The sequence below is a fragment of the Jaculus jaculus genome, chromosome 1 (genome assembly GCF_020740685.1).
Source record: "Jaculus jaculus isolate mJacJac1 chromosome 1, mJacJac1.mat.Y.cur, whole genome shotgun sequence".
Classification (NCBI taxonomy): Eukaryota; Metazoa; Chordata; class Mammalia; order Rodentia; family Dipodidae; genus Jaculus; species Jaculus jaculus.
The window spans coordinates 40109738-40128755 of record NC_059102.1 but is presented as its reverse complement, the minus strand read 5'-3'; the positions used below and the strand labels follow the sequence as shown (position 1 = coordinate 40128755).

The 19018-nt window shown below is 40.9% G+C and overlaps 1 protein-coding gene across 4 annotated transcripts in view; it reads left to right on the top strand.

Moving 5' to 3' along the window:
• Window positions 1-19018, top strand: part of Entpd1 (ectonucleoside triphosphate diphosphohydrolase 1) — a 90484-nt gene that overhangs the window by 51002 nt on the left and 20464 nt on the right. For 3 of the 4 annotated variants that reach the window (XM_045142231.1, XM_045142230.1, XM_045142233.1), the window contains exons 2-3: window positions 8399-8526; window positions 16988-17105. In XM_045142231.1, the coding sequence (XP_044998166.1) occupies window positions 8399-8526; window positions 16988-17105 (246 nt within the window). Of the gene's footprint in view, window positions 1-8398; window positions 8527-16987; window positions 17106-18204; window positions 18226-19018 lie in introns of those variants that run through there. The other variant, XM_045142232.1, reaches the window with a different exon arrangement.

Below are 19018 nucleotides of genomic sequence, written 5' to 3'. Positions count from 1 at the left end.
GTCAGTGACAGTGCTAATCCAAGAAGAGCACAGCACACAGAAAAAAGTGGAGGGCAGGCAGCACAGAGTGGACCGAATCTGATGTGCAGTAAAAGCTTGTTCTGCGTCCACCCAGCTTTATCACTGAACTTGACTATGGATTGATTAAGTGAAAAAAAGGAGAGATGTTCAGTTGGGGAACTTCCCTAAAATTATAGAAACTGAATTATGGATTTGTTTACTCAAAAATGGGTGGTTGCTTCTTTGAGAAGAACCTGCAAGAAGGAAAACTAACCCTTGGAGTCATTTAAACCAAGAGCAAGCCTGCTGCTTCCCTTGCCACCACTGCTCTGATGTTCCTGTGGCTGTAGCATGTGCCCACAGGCACACATTGGTGCGTTTATTGAGCATGAAAGAACAGTAATATGTGAACAGCTTGAGCATTACATTGGCCAAGGACAAGGAACTTTTGACTCTAATTCTTTAGACATTTGTTAAAGGAAGGGATTTAGACATATGATCTGCTGATCTAGAGCTTGCATACGTGTGTGAGTGCATCCATACACACATGTACACACACATACACACACACAACTGTTCACAAATGCAATCACACTAATCCTACCTATTGCTTCCAACAGTTCTGTGAGCAATTCTTTCTTTTCAGTGTGGTCAGCATATCCACTCATGCACACATTGTTCTAGGGATTGAGAAGTTGGACACAGAGCATGGCTTAAGTTTGGTCAGCATGTCTTAACATTCCTTGTCATCATTGGTCATTGTGCTGTTCAGGCCCAAGGTACACTAAGGCAGAGGGAACCTGTTACATTGCTCTAAGCAGTCAGATTACATGGGTGTAAGATTAACGTTAGGACAAGTTGGGAACTTAGCAGAACAAGCATCTCACAGCCATATTCTCAGAACAGTTATTTGTAAGGTCTGAAGAAGCATTTCCACTGTTCTTTCCCATAGTTCATTTCCATAACTCATTCTACAGTAAAGGATATAAAATAAAATAAGATCTTCTCATTTGAATAACACTTGCAAATCTAAAAAGGAAAGAAGCTGAGAGATTTCTACACATCTCTAATGAAGAGTAGTGGTTGAAAACCTTGGAGTGGAATAGAAAGATTTAGATCAAATCCCTGCTCAGAAGGGTATGAAGAATAAGTTAGTCTTCCATTGAGTTTGATATAGAAGGACACAAGAAAAAAGACTTGGTGGAGAATGACAGGAATAGAATTATAAGTGAAGGAAATATCATATTGGAAAAAAAAACCCTGAGGATCAAAAATTAATTAATTTGTTTATTCATCAATCCATCTCTCCCTCCATCCATTCATTCAACATGAGACTATACCCATAAATACAACAAGAAGATAGTCCCTTTCATCAGGAAGTTTATATTCTAGTTGTGATAGTGTCAGACATTCTGATCTTGGACACAGCAGGCAACCATAGGTTCTTGATCAAGAAGAGTCTCAATTATACATCCCTAGCCTCCTGAGAACAATGGGCTCTGATAAGGAAAGGAGCTTAGAAGAGTAGGAATCCCCAAAAAGGGCCATTGTGGATCAGATATGAGGTGGGGGTGTCAGAAACTAGTACCATAGAAGGCCCATCTAAGGAGCCTGGGACAAATAACAGACTCTTGAAGCCCTGAACATGGGAGTGACCTAAATATGTGTCCTCTGATGGAGAGGAAGGAGGGTGGCAGGGATTGGTAGGGGAGACTTGGACCCTGGAGATTGAGAGAATGGCAAAGCTAGATTGCTACGAGTCCTCCTGAGTATCAGTGAATATTCCATCCCTGGGCTGTATAAACACAGGCAAGACCACAGCTCTTCTCTGATGGTTACTTGCCAGTGCTTGTCTGTGTTTGCTGTTTTCTTCTCTTTGTGACAACCAGGGCTAGTTTGGATGTGGCCCCTTAGAAACTGGAAACAATTAGAATTTATTCAGTCACAACAGAAAATTTTCCTTGAATTAACCTGAAACTCACCACATCTGTGAACATCTCAACACTGTTTATTAATGAAGGAAATGATTTGAGATACTATGGTTTTTGTATCATGTAGTAGAGATTTTGGGATTTCTCAGTGCAGCAACATGTTGATAAAAATAATTATGAAGGGCTGGAGAGATGGCTTAGTGGTTAAGCGCTTGCCTGTGAAGCCTAAGGACCCCAGTTCGAGGCTTGGCTCCCCAGGTCCCACGTTAGCCAGATGCACAAGGGGGCGCACGCGTCTGGAGTTCGTTTGCAGAGGCTGGAAGCCCTGGCGCACCCATTCTCTCTCTCTCTCCCTCTATCTGTCTTTCTCTCTGTGTCTGTCGCTCTCAAATAAATAAATTTAAAAAAAATAATTATGAAGTGGGAGTGGTGGCCCACACCTTTAGTCCCAGCACTTTAGAGTCTGAGGTAGGAGAATTGCCATGAGTTTGAGGCCAGCCTGGAGTTACATAGTAAATTCCAGGTCAACCTAGGCTAGAGTAAGACTCTACCTTGGAAGAAATTAAAATGAAAAAGAATATGATTCTTACTTTAATAGATTCTAACCAGACATCACGATGGCTATAAGAATAAAGAATCAAACAAAAAAATTTCCTTCTGACATAGTTTATTGGCTTGACATTAGTCTGTGTTTTCTCAAAGTGTGGGTTTTTTCAGATTTTTCTGTCAGTTGAAGTTATTATGTGGCTTTCTCACTTTAAACAACAACAATTAAAAAAAAAAAAACCCTTCTTGTCACATGAAAGGAAAAAGAAAGAAGGAGGTGGAAGTTTTGAATTCTCTAGCATTGTGAATGAGCCAATTCAAGGCAAGAAAGAAAAAAGCAACACTGTGATTGGATGCTTATGGTAAAATTATTTCATGAAATTGTTTTTGAAAATACCATTTTATATTGTGTGTAGAAACCTCAGTTCTGTTTCCCACAAGTGAAATGAAGGGTTTTGCAAGGGGAAAACAATTGATATGACTTTCCCATAATGAATGTGACGGTAGCAGTGTCTGGATCTGAGAGAGTCCTGGGGGCCTCCAAGGAGAGGAGCTGTCCCCACCCTCTTCCATCTTTTTCATTATTCCAATGCTAGATGTCGAGTCCAGGGACTCTAGTACATGCCAGGCAAGTGTCCTACCACTGGCCCACACACCAGCCCAGTGGTTCCCTGGATCTCCGCGTCTACCATCACTTCCTAAGATGAGTCTGGTTTCTGGCATAGGAAAGGGCTTTTGACAACTCCATGAAATACATAGCATATACATAGTTACTCCTCTCTAGGTAGGTGATTCCATGAAAAACAGCCAGAGTTTTGGTAATGATTACTTTGAAAATTAAGGAGAATTATTGTGTTTTCTTAGGTTTGTCTTTAAAAATCTTTCTAACAAGTGAGAATATAATGAGGGACTTGAATATATTCTAGAAATGTGGATCTAATTATAAGAGCTGGCCAAGTGGAAAAGTGATCTGACTGTTCAGTCATGATAAGGACTAAGCGAATATTGACATTAGGAAAAGTAGAAAATAATTCTAGTCACATCAAGTTGGCTCCCACCGCAGAGCTTTTGCAGTTCTTCATCCTTCTCAAAGTTAGTGTTTTCTCATCATCCAGGTCTCAACCAAAATATCACAAAGGTTTTCTTGACCCGTCACCTCCATGCAAAGCCCAGCTCTGTGGTGATTACCTTATCACATTTCTTGGCTTTGATTTTCTTCTTAGCATTTATCATGATCTGAAATCACTTATTCATGCATTCCTTTTCTGGTTTACTTGTCTCCCTAACTAAATTGTAACCTCTAAAGAATAAGAGACTTTGCTTGTCTCTTTATTGTAGTATGTTAGATGCTGGGAATGATGCCGAAATAAATGTAGGAGAATGTGATGGCAAACTTGTCAGTAATGAAAATGAAAGAACTAAATATCTAAACCTTTTTGGATGGCTTCAGAGAGGGAAAAAACATTTAAATTCTATTATTGAAGATTTACGGCTACAACATGCTATATTATCCATATTATACTTGCTCATCTGTAGTACATGCTTGATAGAACTCTGTTTGTCAGTATCACAACTTTGGTAATCAAGAAGAAAAATATTTGTGGTGGGGGGCACTTCTGAAAAGATACCAGAATTCTGGCATCAAGAAGGACATTTCTGCCACATCAGTTGTAACTGGATGTTTGGCCTCAAGCAGTTAAAATCCTGGCTCTCTTTTCATCTTTTTCATTTTCAAAGTATATGAAAGGATGAGCTCAGAGTTGTTTGATACACAAAATTCCAGCAAGGACTCAGGCTCTCCCTATCTCTTTGTTCTGCTATCACTGGATATCATCACATCCAGACAGAACAAAGAGAAGAGAAAATGCTTCTCTATCTCCCCTAGACTTGCCCAGCAGACTTCACTCTTATGAGCCATGATTGTGGAAATCATCATTGGTAAGGACATGAGGTCTGTTCCTGAGCTTGAGGGAAAGACTGGTGTCTGAGCAAAGTGAACGTTCTTTGGGGAAGGGAGGGGGGTGCTGTGTATTTCATTTGCTATTCCTTGTTTGGAAGCAGATAAAAAGTATTGTGAAATTTATGTACTAAATTTGGTATTATTTGATCTACTGGGAAAGACTACTTCCAGACTCTGGGGGTTGATACAAATTGAACACCTATATGGTTCCTTTGGTAAAGTCCAGCTTCTGCTCAAGAGAATGAGGAAGAATTCCCATTTCAGTTGCTGCTGACCAAGAGGGAAAGAGTGGGAAAAGACTTGGGTTCCTTTCTTTGTTGCCCTGATCCCACAGTCTGTCCTTAGAGAAATACAGACTAGCCTGGAGAAGCCCTTTCATTTCCATATAGTTCTGTCTTATGTTATCCAGTCTTTCTTCCCTAAAACCTAACTAAAAAGTTTGAGGATAGGGCTGGAGAGATGGTTCAGTGGTTAAAGGAGCTTACTTGCAAGTCTGCTGGCCTGGGTTTGATTCCCCAGTACCCACATAACCAGATGCATGAGGTGTCACCTGCATCTAGATTTCATTTGCAGTGACAAGAGGCCCTGGCGTGCCCTTACTCTCTCTTCCTCTCTCTGTCTGCCTTTTTCTCTGTGTCTTAAATAAATAAATAAATAATCATTTGCATTATTATTATTATTAACAACATATTTCATATGGATACATCATGTGTTGGTACCCTCTTTTCCCTCATCCTTGCCCATTCCATTGAGGACACTTCTCAGTAGGGTTACAAGTGTTCCCTAAGGGGTTGTGGGGTTGTGGGTTATGCATTGTGGGAGCCGCAGACAGTTATTTTGGGGGGGAGGAGGGAATGCCTCAGAGCATGATGTCTCAACCTGTGGCTCTTACAATCTTTCTGTACCCCTGTTGCAATCAGGTTCACATTGCTGGTAGAAGTCACCCAACCAAGATCAGTTTGTGGGAGAAAGAGGTTTATTTTGGCTTACAGGTTCAACAGGGAAGCTCCACGATGGCAGAGAAAATGACAGCATGCGCAGAGGGTGGACATCACCCCCTGGCTAACATCAGGTGGACAAGTACAGGAACAAGAGAGTGTGCCAAATACTAGCAAGGGGGAACTGGCTATAACAACCATAAGCCTGCCCCCAACAATACAGTGCCTCTAGGAGGCATTAATTCCCCAATCTCCTTCAGCTAGCATTCAGAACACCTAAGTTTATGGGGGACATCTGAATTAAACCACCACATTCTGCCCCTGGACCCCATAAACTGATAACCATACATGATGTAAACATGCAATGCATTCATCCAACTTTAAAAGTCCCCATATTGTTTTTTCAATTTCAGTGATGTTTCTACATCCCCATAGTCCAACATCTTTTAACTGAGCCATAATACCAAAAAATCCTCAGAAAATCCATAATGGTACAGAATAAACACACTGGAAAAGACGGCATTGGGGGCTGGAGAGATGGCTTGGTGGTTAAGTGCTTGCCTGTGAAGCCTAAGGACCCTGGTTCGAGGCTCGATTCTCCAGGACCCACATTAGCCAGATGCACAGGGGGTGCATGCATCTGGAGTTCGTTTGCAGTGGCTGGAAGCCCTGGCGCGCCCATTCTCACTCACTCTCTCTCTCTATCTGCCACTTTCTCTCTCTGTCACTCTCAAATAAATAAAAATGAACAAAATTTTTTTTTGAAAAGATGGCATTGGGCATAACAAAGAAATATTTAACCAATAAAAGATTTGAAACAACCAGGGCAAATACCAAACTCTGTAGCTTCAAGTCCAACAACTCTAGCCAGTGACAAATCTCCAAGTCCGATAATTCTAACCAGCAACAAGTCTCTGGCATTCCAATTCTGCCCCACTAGCTAGGCTACTCACAGTCCTGGGAAACTTCATCCAGGGCAGCAGCTCTCCTTGGCAGCCATCTGGCAGTCCCGGCGACTCCACTGCAACCCACGGTTCATCCTCCTGGCCCCATGGGGTCTCCACGCAGGCATCCAGCAAACCTGATTCACATAGCGCATGGCCATTTCCAAAACACAAGACCATGTTGCAAACTCAATGACCCTCTCTTTTCTGCATTTCTTATACTCCACAATACCAGATAGGGTGCCAATTTGTTAATCCAGGGGGGAATAAAGCAGACTTTGAAGAACAGGACACTTGAGCATTCAGGTCCCTTCAAAAAAGTCTATATTCTTCCTGTTGCCCCAGTGCAGGTCAGCTGGCCCAATCTCAAAGGACCCTCTTCTGCAAAATTCCCAGAACCATGGTTGGTGAGTGTTGCAGTCCGGTTCACATTGCTGGTAGAAATCACCCAACCAAGAGCAGCTTCTGGGAAAAAGAGATTTATTTTGGCTTACAGGCTCAAGGGGAAGCTCCACGATGGCAGGAGAAAGTGATGGCATGAGCAGAGGGTGGACATCACCCCCTGGCCAACATAAGGTGGACCATAGCAACAGGAGAGTGTGCCAAACATTGGCAAGGAGAAACTGGCTATAACACCCATAAGCCAGCCCCCAACAATACACTCTCTCCAGGAGGCATTAGTTCCCAAATCTCCATCAGCTGGGATCTAGCATTCAGAACACCTAAGTTTGTGGGGGACACCTGAATCAAACCACCACAGTGAATTTTAAGTCTACTCCAGTGATTAGCTCTTAGGAGCCTCTGGATCTTTGCTTTGGTAAATATTGAGTATCCTCAGGGTCTGTCTCCTTCATCCTGGTGCTATCAGGTTCACCATGGAAGCAGCACTCCTGCAATAAATATTTTTTGAAGAGGGTTGTGGGGGGGCTGGAGAGATGGCTTAGCATTTAAGGTGCTTGCCTGAAAAGCCTAAAGACCCAGGTTCCACTCCCCAAAACCCATGTAAGCCAGATTCACATGGTGGCACATGCATCTTGGTGTTCATTTGCAGTGGCTAGAGGCACAGGGATGCCCATTTTCAATCTCTCCCTCTTTCTGTCATAAACAAATAAAAATAAAATATTAAAAAAGGTTTGAGGATAATTTGAGAAGATTGACTTGTCAAAATAAATAAAACAGAGGCTGGAGAGATGGCTTGGCAGTTAAGGCATTTGCCTATAAAGTCAAAGGACCTCTGTTCGATTCCCCAGTACCCAGCACAAGGGAGTGCATGCGTCTGGAGTTCGTTTGCAATTGCTGAAGGCCCAGACATGCCCAGACATGCCCATTTTCTCTCGCCCTCTCTCTGCCCCTTTCTCTCTCTCAAATAAATAAATAATAATGTTAAAAAATTAAAAATAAGTAAATAAATAAAATAGTGTAGTTATTTTATTTCCTTATTATGTCCTCTGTATGATCTATTGAAATCTCATTGAAGTATCCTTTATTTAACTTTCCTGTTAGAGGTGTCTAAAATGTCCCTTGACAGGGTAAAAGTCAGAACAGAGTAGGTTAGATCATGTGAACGATGGTCCAAAATGTTCAAAACCCTTTAGCCCTTAGGCTAGTAACCATTGCTTGCCAAATAAGGGTGGTAGAAATGTAAATGATGTGCAAAGATATTATTGTATCTGATGATATATACTTGATGATTTAGGAAATTAAATGTCTTGTAATAAATTTGTTAAAAATGATGAGGTATTTCTTGTTATTTGTTCCTTATATTTTGGTGAACCTAACTGACCTACTAAACAAACTACCCATTTGATAATCCTTTTCTCATTCCTATAAGGTCAGCAACCTAATTTTGTCCATTCTAATATAGCCACCAACTTAGTCTTATTTCTCACCATGGTAAAGAAAAATCCTTTTGCACTTGAAATATTTCAGGATTACTATAAGTGCCTCATGGATAAATACAGGCTTTTTAAAAAGTTTCTGGTATTTCCAGAAAGTTGTCAAAAAAAAAAAAAAACAGGTAGTGAAAATCAATGTTTATTGATTTCTTGTTGATAATTTGTTTTCTGATTTTGGTTTTAGATTCTGAAGTGAAGAGATTTTGCTCCAAAAACATCTTGGTCATCCTTGGATTCTCCTCTGTTGCTGCCGTGATAGCTTTGATTGCTGTGGGGTTGACTCAAAACAAACCATTGCCAGAAAATGTTAAGGCAAGTCAAATCCTTGAGAGTATGTGTGCACACACACACGCGCGCATGCGCACACACATACACACACACACACACGTGTGCATCTGTGAAGTAGCCTGTGTCAGGTGAGATAAATCGGAGTACCAGGAAGAACTGAGGGTCTGGCAGACTGGGAGCAAGTCCATTCCCTTTGATTTGGGAAATAAAATGGAAACAGATTCTCATTCTGGGAAAAGGAGATTCCTGAATAAATAGTGGAAGGAAGATTTTATGATCACTCATCAGACTCATTAAATCAGTCCTGCAATAGAAATCAGTGTTTTCATTCCCTTCTTTCAGGTCTTGGTTATCCTATGGTCATAGTCTGTAATCTCATCCTACCTCTACTTCTTCATGTTTCATCATAAGTCACAATACTACATTCTGTTCCTCTTACTCTATTATTATTATTATTATCATCATTATTATTACTACCCCAAATAGTCTAACTTATTAAGTCAGCTAGCTCTGTGTAAAGAAAAATTAGAAATTGTGGAAATGTGTTTCTTACCTTCAAACATATTTTTACTTATTTATTTGCAAGCAGAGACAGATAGAGAGAAGAGAGAGGATGGATGTGCCAGGGCCTCCAACCACTGCAAAAGAACTCCAGATGCTTGTGCCACTTTGTGTATCAGGCTTTACATGGGTACTAGAGAATCAAACCAAGGTCATTAGACTTTGCAGGCAACAGCCTTAATCACTGGACCATCTTTCCAGCCCCCCAAATATTTTTAAAATACTAAAGAAAGCAGCAAAATTAGTAAAAGAACCAGAAAACACGTATATATGTATGTATGTAAAGTATAATCACTTGAAATGAATTATTGACCAAGAAAATTTGTGAAGTTGCTACATTTGAAGAGCCAGCAAATATAGCTAAAACTCCTTAGGGTCAAGTGGAGTGTGGTGATACACACCCATAATCTTAGCACTTAGGAGGCTGAAGCAGGAGGTTCACAAATTTGAAGCTATCCTGGGCTATGTAGAAAGTTGCTGTCTCAAAAAAAAAAAAAATCAAAACAACAATAACAAAATCATTATGGACTGTAAACCTGGGTGATCTCTCTCTCTCTTTTTTTTTCTCTTTCCTCCTTCTCTCCCTCCCTCACCCCCTTTTTTTGAGACAGGGTCTTATTTAGCCCAGTCTGGCTTTGACCTCACTGTGTAGCCAAGGATGACCATGAACTCCCAGTCCTTCCACCTCTACCTCTAAAGTCCTCAAGTCATCATGCCCAGCTCTGAGATATAATTTTGCTTCTTTTCCAATTTTTCAAAGTAAATTTTAGACATGAATATTTTATAAATATTTCATATGATCATTATTTTGAGTAATTTGTTATTTTATTTATTTTTTTATTTATCTATGAGTGAGTGAGTGAGAAAAAGAGTACAGATCAAGAGAAAGAGAGAATGGGCATGCCAGGGCCTCTAGCCACTGTAAATGAACTCCAGATACGTGTGCTTCCTTGTGCATCTGGTTTACATGGGTTCTGGGGAATTGAAACTAGGTCATTAGGCTTTGCAGGCAAACACTTTAACCACTAAGCCATCTCTCTAGCCCTTAATTGGTTATTTTAAACATCACTAAATTTAAAGCTATATTGTAAGTACATAATTTTCAATGAAATGATAATAAACTTATCTATAAGGGCCCAGATAATACCAGAAGGCCAGTGATCACATATGTGTATGTGGGCAATGACATATTCAGAAGTTAATGACCCTGGAGGTCCTGGAACCCATGTGTAGAAATATATTCACACACACACACACACACACACACACACACACACACGCATATATACATATATTTGTTGTTGTTGTTGTTGTTTTGTTTGTTTTTTGTTTTTTGAGGTAGGGTGTCACTCTAGCCCAGGCTGACCTGTAATTCACTGTGTAGTCTCAGGGTGGCCTCAAACTCATGGTGATCCTCCTACCTCTGCCTCCCGAGTGCTGGGATTAAAGGCATGCACCACCATGCCTGGCCTCTATTCTCTTATATTTGAAGAGGATAATTTAAAAGCCTGGAAAATTGGATACATGCCCTGATTCTGAGACTGTTGCCACACACTCATATCACTTGCTGTGTAGAAGATGTGTGGGTGTTACATTGGCATCTGTTTGTCACACAAGTCTAACCCAGTGGGGCTGTGTACAGAGCTGCTTTGTCAGTCAGAAAGCTGGTGCGATCTCATTGTCAATGGTCTCTTGCCTTGTAATGTTGAGTGGTGTGGGCTTTCTTGGCAAAACTTCACTCACAATTGAAATCTCATGACATCTTGGTTTTGCTATTTGTTTACCAGCTCCAAAAGTAAGTGATTTCCTATTTGATTTGACCCTTTTACATGTTCAGTATTGCATCATTGTAGAGAAGGACTGCCCAAGAGACAAAACCCATAATACACTTGAGCTCTGTGTTCCACTGAATACTTGTCGTCGTAGATGACTTTCTTTCATTCAAAGTGGTCTTCAAGGCTATTGGGCTTCTGTGCTACTATGTTGTCTGGAGAAAGAGACTTTAGCATTCTTTAAATAAAAGGCATGAGTATGTCTGGGGAGATGGCTCAATGGATAAAGCACTTGCTGAGCCTGAGTACCTGAGTTCAGATCCCCAGTACCCTTGTAAAGCCAGAAGCCAGGTACTCAGGCTATTTTAAATCATCTCTGAATTTCTTTTTATTTATTTATTTGAGAGAGAGAAAAAAAATAAGCAGAGAGAAAGAGAGAGAGAGAGATGCAGATAGAGAGTGGGTACAGTAGGGCCTTCAGCCACTGCAAACGAACTCCAGACATATGTGCCACCTTGTGCATCTGACTTATGTGGGTCCTGGGGAGTTGAACCTAGGTCCTTTGGCTTTGCAAGCAAGTGACTTAACCACTAACCCGTTTCTCCAGACCCATCTCTGAATTTCTTATAATACTTAATACATTGAAAATATTTATTATACTGTATTGGTAGATATACTATATATGTTCAGTAGAGGCAAGTCTTTGTGTGTGCATAGAATGTATGCTGGTGTGTGCATGTGGTATGTGTGACATATGCGCAAGCATATGTGCTGGCTTGGCACCCCATGTGCTCACCCGTAGCACCCTACCTATGCTTACCTATGAAAGCCAGAGGAAGACATCAGATGTCCCCCTCCCTCACTCATCCACCTGTTTTTTTCTTGCAGTGGGGTCTCTTACTGCTTCTGGAGCTTGCTGCTCATGAGGCCCTGCACTTCTCTAGCCTCCCTTTCCCACAGACTGGGCTTGTAGGCATGCAGGACCATGTTTAGCTCTTTATGTGGATTCTAGAGACTCAATCCTTTTTATTTTTATTTATTTATTTTATTTTTGTGGATATACAGAGATTTTTGGTTGGCACATAGAGATTTAGGTATCGTTTATTCTGTCATTTTCAATTGCAATTTGTTTTTGTTGATTCCTGATCTCCTCCTATTCCAAACATCCTCCCATTCCACTTCCCTCCACTTGATATCTTTGCCCTTCTGTTTTCTATGTTTTTGACTTTTGGTAGCAGTTCTACCTTTGTAGGTTTTGTCCACATTTGCCTCATACTACCTAACCTCAGTGGCTTCCCAGAACCATCAGGTACTCCATGACCCTCTATTTCCAGTATTGTAATGTTTCTAAAACCAGCACCAGGTGCTCAACACTGCCAGAGGTTTTTAGCCAGTGGGATAAAACCTAAACTTGGGAAGGAGGACATTCCTTCAGCATTCTTCTTTAAGTCTTCCTCCTTACAAAAAAGTCAACACTCCTATTAGCTTGTGCCTTCATGGGTTGAGTCTCTCCCCTAAGTCTTCCTTCCTATTAATCCCAGTGCAGAGCCCCTGGTCCATCCTCAACGGTAGTAAAATCTGTAGCTACTGCAGCTGAAGCAGCTATGGTCTCTGGGTCCGAGATTTTCATTTTGCTTTTACATCTTCCTGTTCTAAAGTTCATACCTTTCATATACTCCACCAAACATTCCTGCCCATTTTTTTTAAGATTCAACTTTGCTCATGTTCTCAGGACACATGAATAACAAAGCCAGCCTCTCTGCCAGAACATCAGATGAATTGCTTCTAGCCCAGTTTCCTACAAAGTCCTATTTCCCTTTGAAACCTCATAAGCTGATGTGGAGATGTGTCTACATTTCTCTGCAGTTTGGCCTTTCAAACTCTCACCTTTTTAACCTATTAAACTCTATCCATTTCACCATAAAGCTTCTCTAGTCCAAAGTTCCAAACCCTTTCATATTCCTCCAACAAACCAGTTCCAAAGACTAAAAACCATGTGGTCAGGTTTATCACAGCAATGGCTCCATTTCTGCTATCGCTCTTCTGTAATAGTTTATTTCTCATTGCAAATTTCTCAGGAAAAAACATCTGACCAGAAGCAGCTTATAGAACAAAAGGATATATTTCCAACTCAGTTTTAAAAGGAAGTTTCATCATTGCATCTTGCATGGCAAGAGCAAACAGCCAACATTGCATCTCCACATCAACAGGGTACATCTTCACATTAGCAGGCAGGAAATTGACAGAATGTGCTAAGTGCAGCAAGCAGGGCCAGGGTATAGCACTCCAAGGCCTGCCCCTAGCAACATGCCTCCTCCAGGATGGCTCTATGTTCTTAAGGCTCCACTGGCTGGGGATTAAGCATGAGGCTTAATTACAAACACATGAAGTTATAGGGGAACTTTTACATTCAAACCATCATAGCTCTATACTCTTAGTGTTTTGTGACCTCTAAGCCAGCACTCCTACATGATTTCCAATTACTGCTTAAAGGTGATAGCATATACCTGTGCCTCTGTTAACCCCCAAAAGAACTACATTCTGCTCTTTTGTGTATGTGCATGCTGTCATACACATGTGGAAATTAGAGGACAACCTTAAATGTCAGTTCTCACCTTCCCCCTTCTTTGAGGCAAGCCTTTTGTTGTTCCTTGCTGCATTTCTCAGGCTTGCTGGTCCACAAGTTCCAGAGGTTTTCCTGTATCCACCCTACATTTCACCATATGTGTACTGGAATGGCAAATGTTCACACCACACATCAAGCCTTATATGGATGCTGGAATCCAAACTCAGCTACTGGTGCTACAGTGCAAGTATTTCCCCAGCTCCCTAAACTTGTACTCTTAAATTAGTATTTGTACATTGACATATACCCTAGTGCTATCTCTAGAGGAAAAGTACAGGCTTGTAATTTGGAAGATACAACCTAGTCTAAGATCAGAGAAGTCTGTGATCTCAGGTAAAGGGCTATCTGATCAAAATCCCAAAACAGCTCCTGTGGCTTGTATACAGCTGTAAGCAGGCCATGCCATATATGTTTCCTGAATGAGGAGGCTCAGATGAGAGGGTTAAATGTCACACTTCTGCACAGCCAGTAAGCATGCTATCTGACATTGTAGTTTTCTCTCTCTCTACATATCTGAGTAGGCCTACTGAGAAGCCTGGAATAGTGACATTTGTGCAGAATTATTCCAGCCCTGTGTCCATACAGCCTCCAGTCTTAGTGACCTCAGCATCTGCTGCTGCTCACATTTCCAGGTCGCCATAGCTGTCTCTGCATTGGTGCTTCCATCAGCCAAGATGGGTCATTTTTGCTATTTCTCTTTCTAGACAACCTCTTCTGTTTATATAACAGCTCATTAAGCTTCCAAATGACTCTAACATCATATTTATTAGCAAACAGCTTAGAGAAAGTATGCTGGGTGGTGGTGGCACATGCCTTTGGTCCCAGCACTCAGGAGGCAGAGATAGGAAGATCACTGTGAGTTTGAGGCCACTCAGACTACATAGAGAATTCTAGGTCAGCCTGGACTAGATTGAATCCTTACCTCAAAAAAACTAAAACATGTATATACCCACACACAAAGAGAAAACATGTTTGCGCAGTAAGATTACATTTTCAAAGACTGGAAGGTGCTGGGAGTGGTTACTCAAGCTTTTAATCCAAGCATTCTGGAGGCTAAGATAGGAGGCTTACAATGAGTTCAATATCAGCCTGGGCTAAATATTTAGCTCCAGGATAGTCTGGCTCAAAGAAAAAGGAAACTGGATTTTAAAAAGAACAGTTTGTTATTTTATAATATGAAAATAATAAAAACATATAGGCAAAATCTTTTTAACTTTTTAATTGGCAATTTTCATGCATGTATATATTATTGTATTTTGATCATAATCCCTCTTATTACATTCTTTTGTCTCCCATTCCACATCTCCCTTCCACTGAATTCCTTTTTCTTGTCAACTAATTCCTCTTCTATTTTGATGTATTTTTCTCTCTCTTCCATGAAATGTTGATGAAACCAATATTGTACATTTCTTGTACAGGTCATGAACACCACTGTGAGGTCATTACTCCAAGGACCACTTTGTGTCCAGAGGACACATTCCAGATCACTCCTCTCCTTCCTCTGGCTCTTGCATTTTTTCCTCCTCCCCTTTCCCAACGTTCCCTGGACCTTGGAAGAGGTGATATAGATGTCTCATTAACTGCTGGGCTCTCCATAATCAATCACTTGCTCTCAGCACTTGGAAGTTTTATGTCTCCCCAGTAGTCACTACATCTGCAAAAAGGAACTTCTCTGACCAAAGATGATAGAAGCACTAATCTATGGTCATAACCATAAATATTTACAGGGCAATTTGATAAGCACAGCATATATATTTAGGCAAGCAACAGTAGCTCCCATAGATGGAATCCTAAATGTCTTGTTTTTTCTTTCATTTTCTAGGTGACATGTAAGAAACTTTTAGAATTCTCCAAGTCGATAAAATATTTGTAAATACAAACAAAATGTAGTAAAGCTTTTCTGTCTCCATGGCTTCACCATGTCAGGCCTTAGAGAAACAGGCTGACAGAAGCAAGGCTGGTTCCTTGGCTCTACTGGAAGGGAGACTTTCGTGTCAACAAATATAGAAAGAATAGAATGTCCTGATTCCAGATAAAGGCTGCTTGCGGCTGCTGTCTCACTAGCTTTTATCATATACCACTGCGGTTGGAACATTTTCTGGCAGGAAGAATTCAGGCGCCCTGCTTGGGAACAACAGAGTTTTCTACTGTACAACTCCAGAGTCTTTTCTCCATTCTGGGAAGTTTTCCATGGATTCAAAGGCCCCAGGCCTCAGTCAGCACCCCTTAAGTCACCACTTAAGACAATTCTCTTTAATCAACTATGATATTTTTTTCCTTAATTATAAGCATATGCATATAATGTAATCCTCTACAGCAAAGGAGAAGGACAAACTACTGATGTAGTGTGAATGCATCTCATAGATGTGATGAAAGGTAGATAGTGTGAAAGAAGTTAGGCACAAAGGAAGTGAACTGTGTGTCTCCTTTATCGCAGTTTAAAAAAACAGGCAAACTTCCATGGTGACAAATTTCAAAATAGTTCTTACTCCTTGGGGCAAAATGACTAAGAGGACCACCAGGAAGCCTGTGCAGGGACGGAACTCAGGTCCTCACACTGTGCAGCCAGCATCCTTACCCACTGAGCCACCCCTCAGCCCCGCCCTACACTCATAAAGAGCTGAAAACATCAAGCTTGTAGAGCCTACTAAATGTGCTAGATATAATTTTACAGTTACTTTATTTTATTTTATTTTATATTTGAGAGCGACAGACAGACAGAAAGAGGCAGATAGAGACAGAGAGAAAATGGGCGCACCAGGGCCTCCAGCCACTGCACACAAACTCCAGACGCATGCACCCCCTTGTGCATCTGGCTAACATGGATCCTGGGAAATCAAGCCTCAAACCGGGGTCCTTAGGCCTCACAGGCAAGCGCTTAACCGCTAAGCCATCTCTCCAGCCTCACAGTTACTTTCTTAATGAAAAAACTAAGTGTCCTTCACATCTTCTCTCTTTAAAGTACAACTCCACATTCACTGAACTAGAAGTAGATGAGGATATTTATTATGCTTACATGGATTAACTCAGTGATTCCTAAATGTCTCTGCACATTAGAACAACATGGCATCTCAGAAACATGACAAAGACCAGGCCATATTAAATCACTATGTCTAAGGTGGGACATGACATCAGCCTGTGGCACTCTCCAGGTGAGTCCAGTCTATAGACAGTTTTGAGAACTACCAGAGTGGTGACTTCCTGCTCCTTCCTTAGGGCCTCAGCTACTTCCACATGTGGCTATGATTAGCTATGCACTAGAATCACCTAGGAAGCTTCTAAATAGCCTCCTGCTTAGGCCCCTTCCTGGACAAGGGCTGACTATTGCTGTTGTGCAACCATCATTAAGAGCCCTGTGCAAGATGGATGGGTCTCCTGTGATCTGGGCAACTCCAGACTCTCGCACCACCCCATGTTCCTCTTGAATTAAAATACTTTATGGTTTTGAAAATTCTTGTCTCTATCTACTCCTCTTACTAGCTAAATGAATGTGCTTTTTTTTTTTTTTTTTTTTTTTGATCTTCAGTATGGGATTGTGCTGGATGCGGGATCTTCACACACAAGTTTGTACATCTACAAGTGGCCAGCTGAGAAGGAGAATGACACAGGAGTGGTGCATCAGTTAGAAGAATGTAAAGTAAAAGGTAAGATGAGAAGAGAGGGAGGCAAAGACACAAGAACACGAGAGGTCTTTGCCAAGAAGAATACAAGAGAAAAAGGAGTCCCAGTGTAGAAAGGCAAGTGAAGGACACCGAGGAGCAGTGGAGCTGTGGCTATATATCATTGTAAAGTAGTATTGACGGGGCTGGGGAAGAGGCTATGTGAACAGTGCTTGCCACATGGTTCTCAGTGCCTGAGTTCAGAGCCCTAGACCCCAATAAATGCCAGATGCTGGGGCAGGCTCCTATGATCCCACTGTGGCTACTTTGAGAAATAAGGTGAAGAATGAAGTATTTCTAAGAAGCTTGTGAATGAAAGGAGTGGGAAACAACGAGAGACCCTGCCTCCAGTGAGGTGGAAGGTGAGGACAGGTGAACACATACACACCCAGTAAATAAACTCAAGAATGAATCTCTTTATTTCTCTTTAATGCTTTTGTATTGGCACTTTCCATAAGATATACAGTGTACCAAGATCAGAATCCTCTCCCACCACCCTCCTCGGTCCCCCTTCCACTGAACCCCCTCTTCTTTCCAACTAGTTCCTCTTCTGTTTTGATGTCATTTTAGTTTTCATCACTTCACACCATTATCTTTGACTTTTATTTCTCTTGCCTTTTGAGCCAGGAACATACTGTTTCTTTTCAGTCAGGCAGGTAATCTAGATCCCAGGAGATACTGATTTTTTTTGTACTCTGCCAAGAGAGTAGTGGGGAAATGTTGCCGAGAGAAAATCATTTTACCAGGACCTGATATTCTGACATGGAGGGCTCATCAAAACTAAGACAATACTTCTTGAAGTTTTAAAAGTTTCAATCCATCATTTAATTCATTATCTTACACTTTAAAACATTTTTAATTGAATGGTTGTCTTTCTGTGACTCGTCCCATAAATTATTATTTGGCCCAACAAATAGAGAAGTTTCCCCCTAAAAAGAAAGAGTTAGTAAAATACTTGGGGTAGATTTTCTGAGTCAAAAGTTAGCTGACAACTTGGAACTGATTTTCTTATGATTAAATGTTTCAAATCCTGTTTAACTTACTTGAATAATTGTCTTTAAGGAAATCCTCACTGTGAAGCACATGCAGAATGATATTTATCTTGGTGAGTTAGAAATGTGTTAACTTCAAAAAGTTCAAGGAATCTTGGCTCCAATTCTCTCCATAGCAACAGTTAGTTTTGCTCTAAAATAGGAATAACAATCTTACTAAGGAGACAGAGTATTGGAGTGGAAAAGTCAATGAGGATTCTATTCCCATTTGTTGTAACAAAGAAAATTCCACAAATTTTAGGGTATGTGCCATGACAACATGACTAGTTAGTAACACTCTGTCTTTTCAGTAAAAGACAATGTGTCTGGTACTTCTTTTAATATTTGTACTAAATGTCTTCTTTACATAGATCATCTAGGAACTAATGTTATTAATTATTAACTTGGTGAAAAAACTATCCAAAAGTAGCTAATAGGACTGGAAAGATAGCGTAGCAGTTAAGACACATGCCTGCGAAGCCTAAGGACCCTGGTACAATTCTCCAGGTCCCAAATAAGCCAGATGCACATGGTGGCACATGCATGTGGAGTTCATTTGCAGTGGCTAGAGGTCCTGGTGTGCCCATTCTCACTCTCTCTCTCTATCTCTTTCTCTTGCTCCCTCTATCTGGAATAAATTTTTTAAAAAAAATTTTTTAAAGAAGCTAATAAATGCATTGAACTCCAAGGAAATCTTCTGCAATTGAATGTGGAAGTGCACCACTCTGTGGCCAAATTATTGAACAACAGACAGGCTTAACCCAAAGTTGAAAAGTTAAGTGACACAAAGCTAGGTCTGGTGAGTTACTACCTGTATTATTTTTTCATCACTGTGATAAAAACATATACACAAAGCAACTTAAGGGA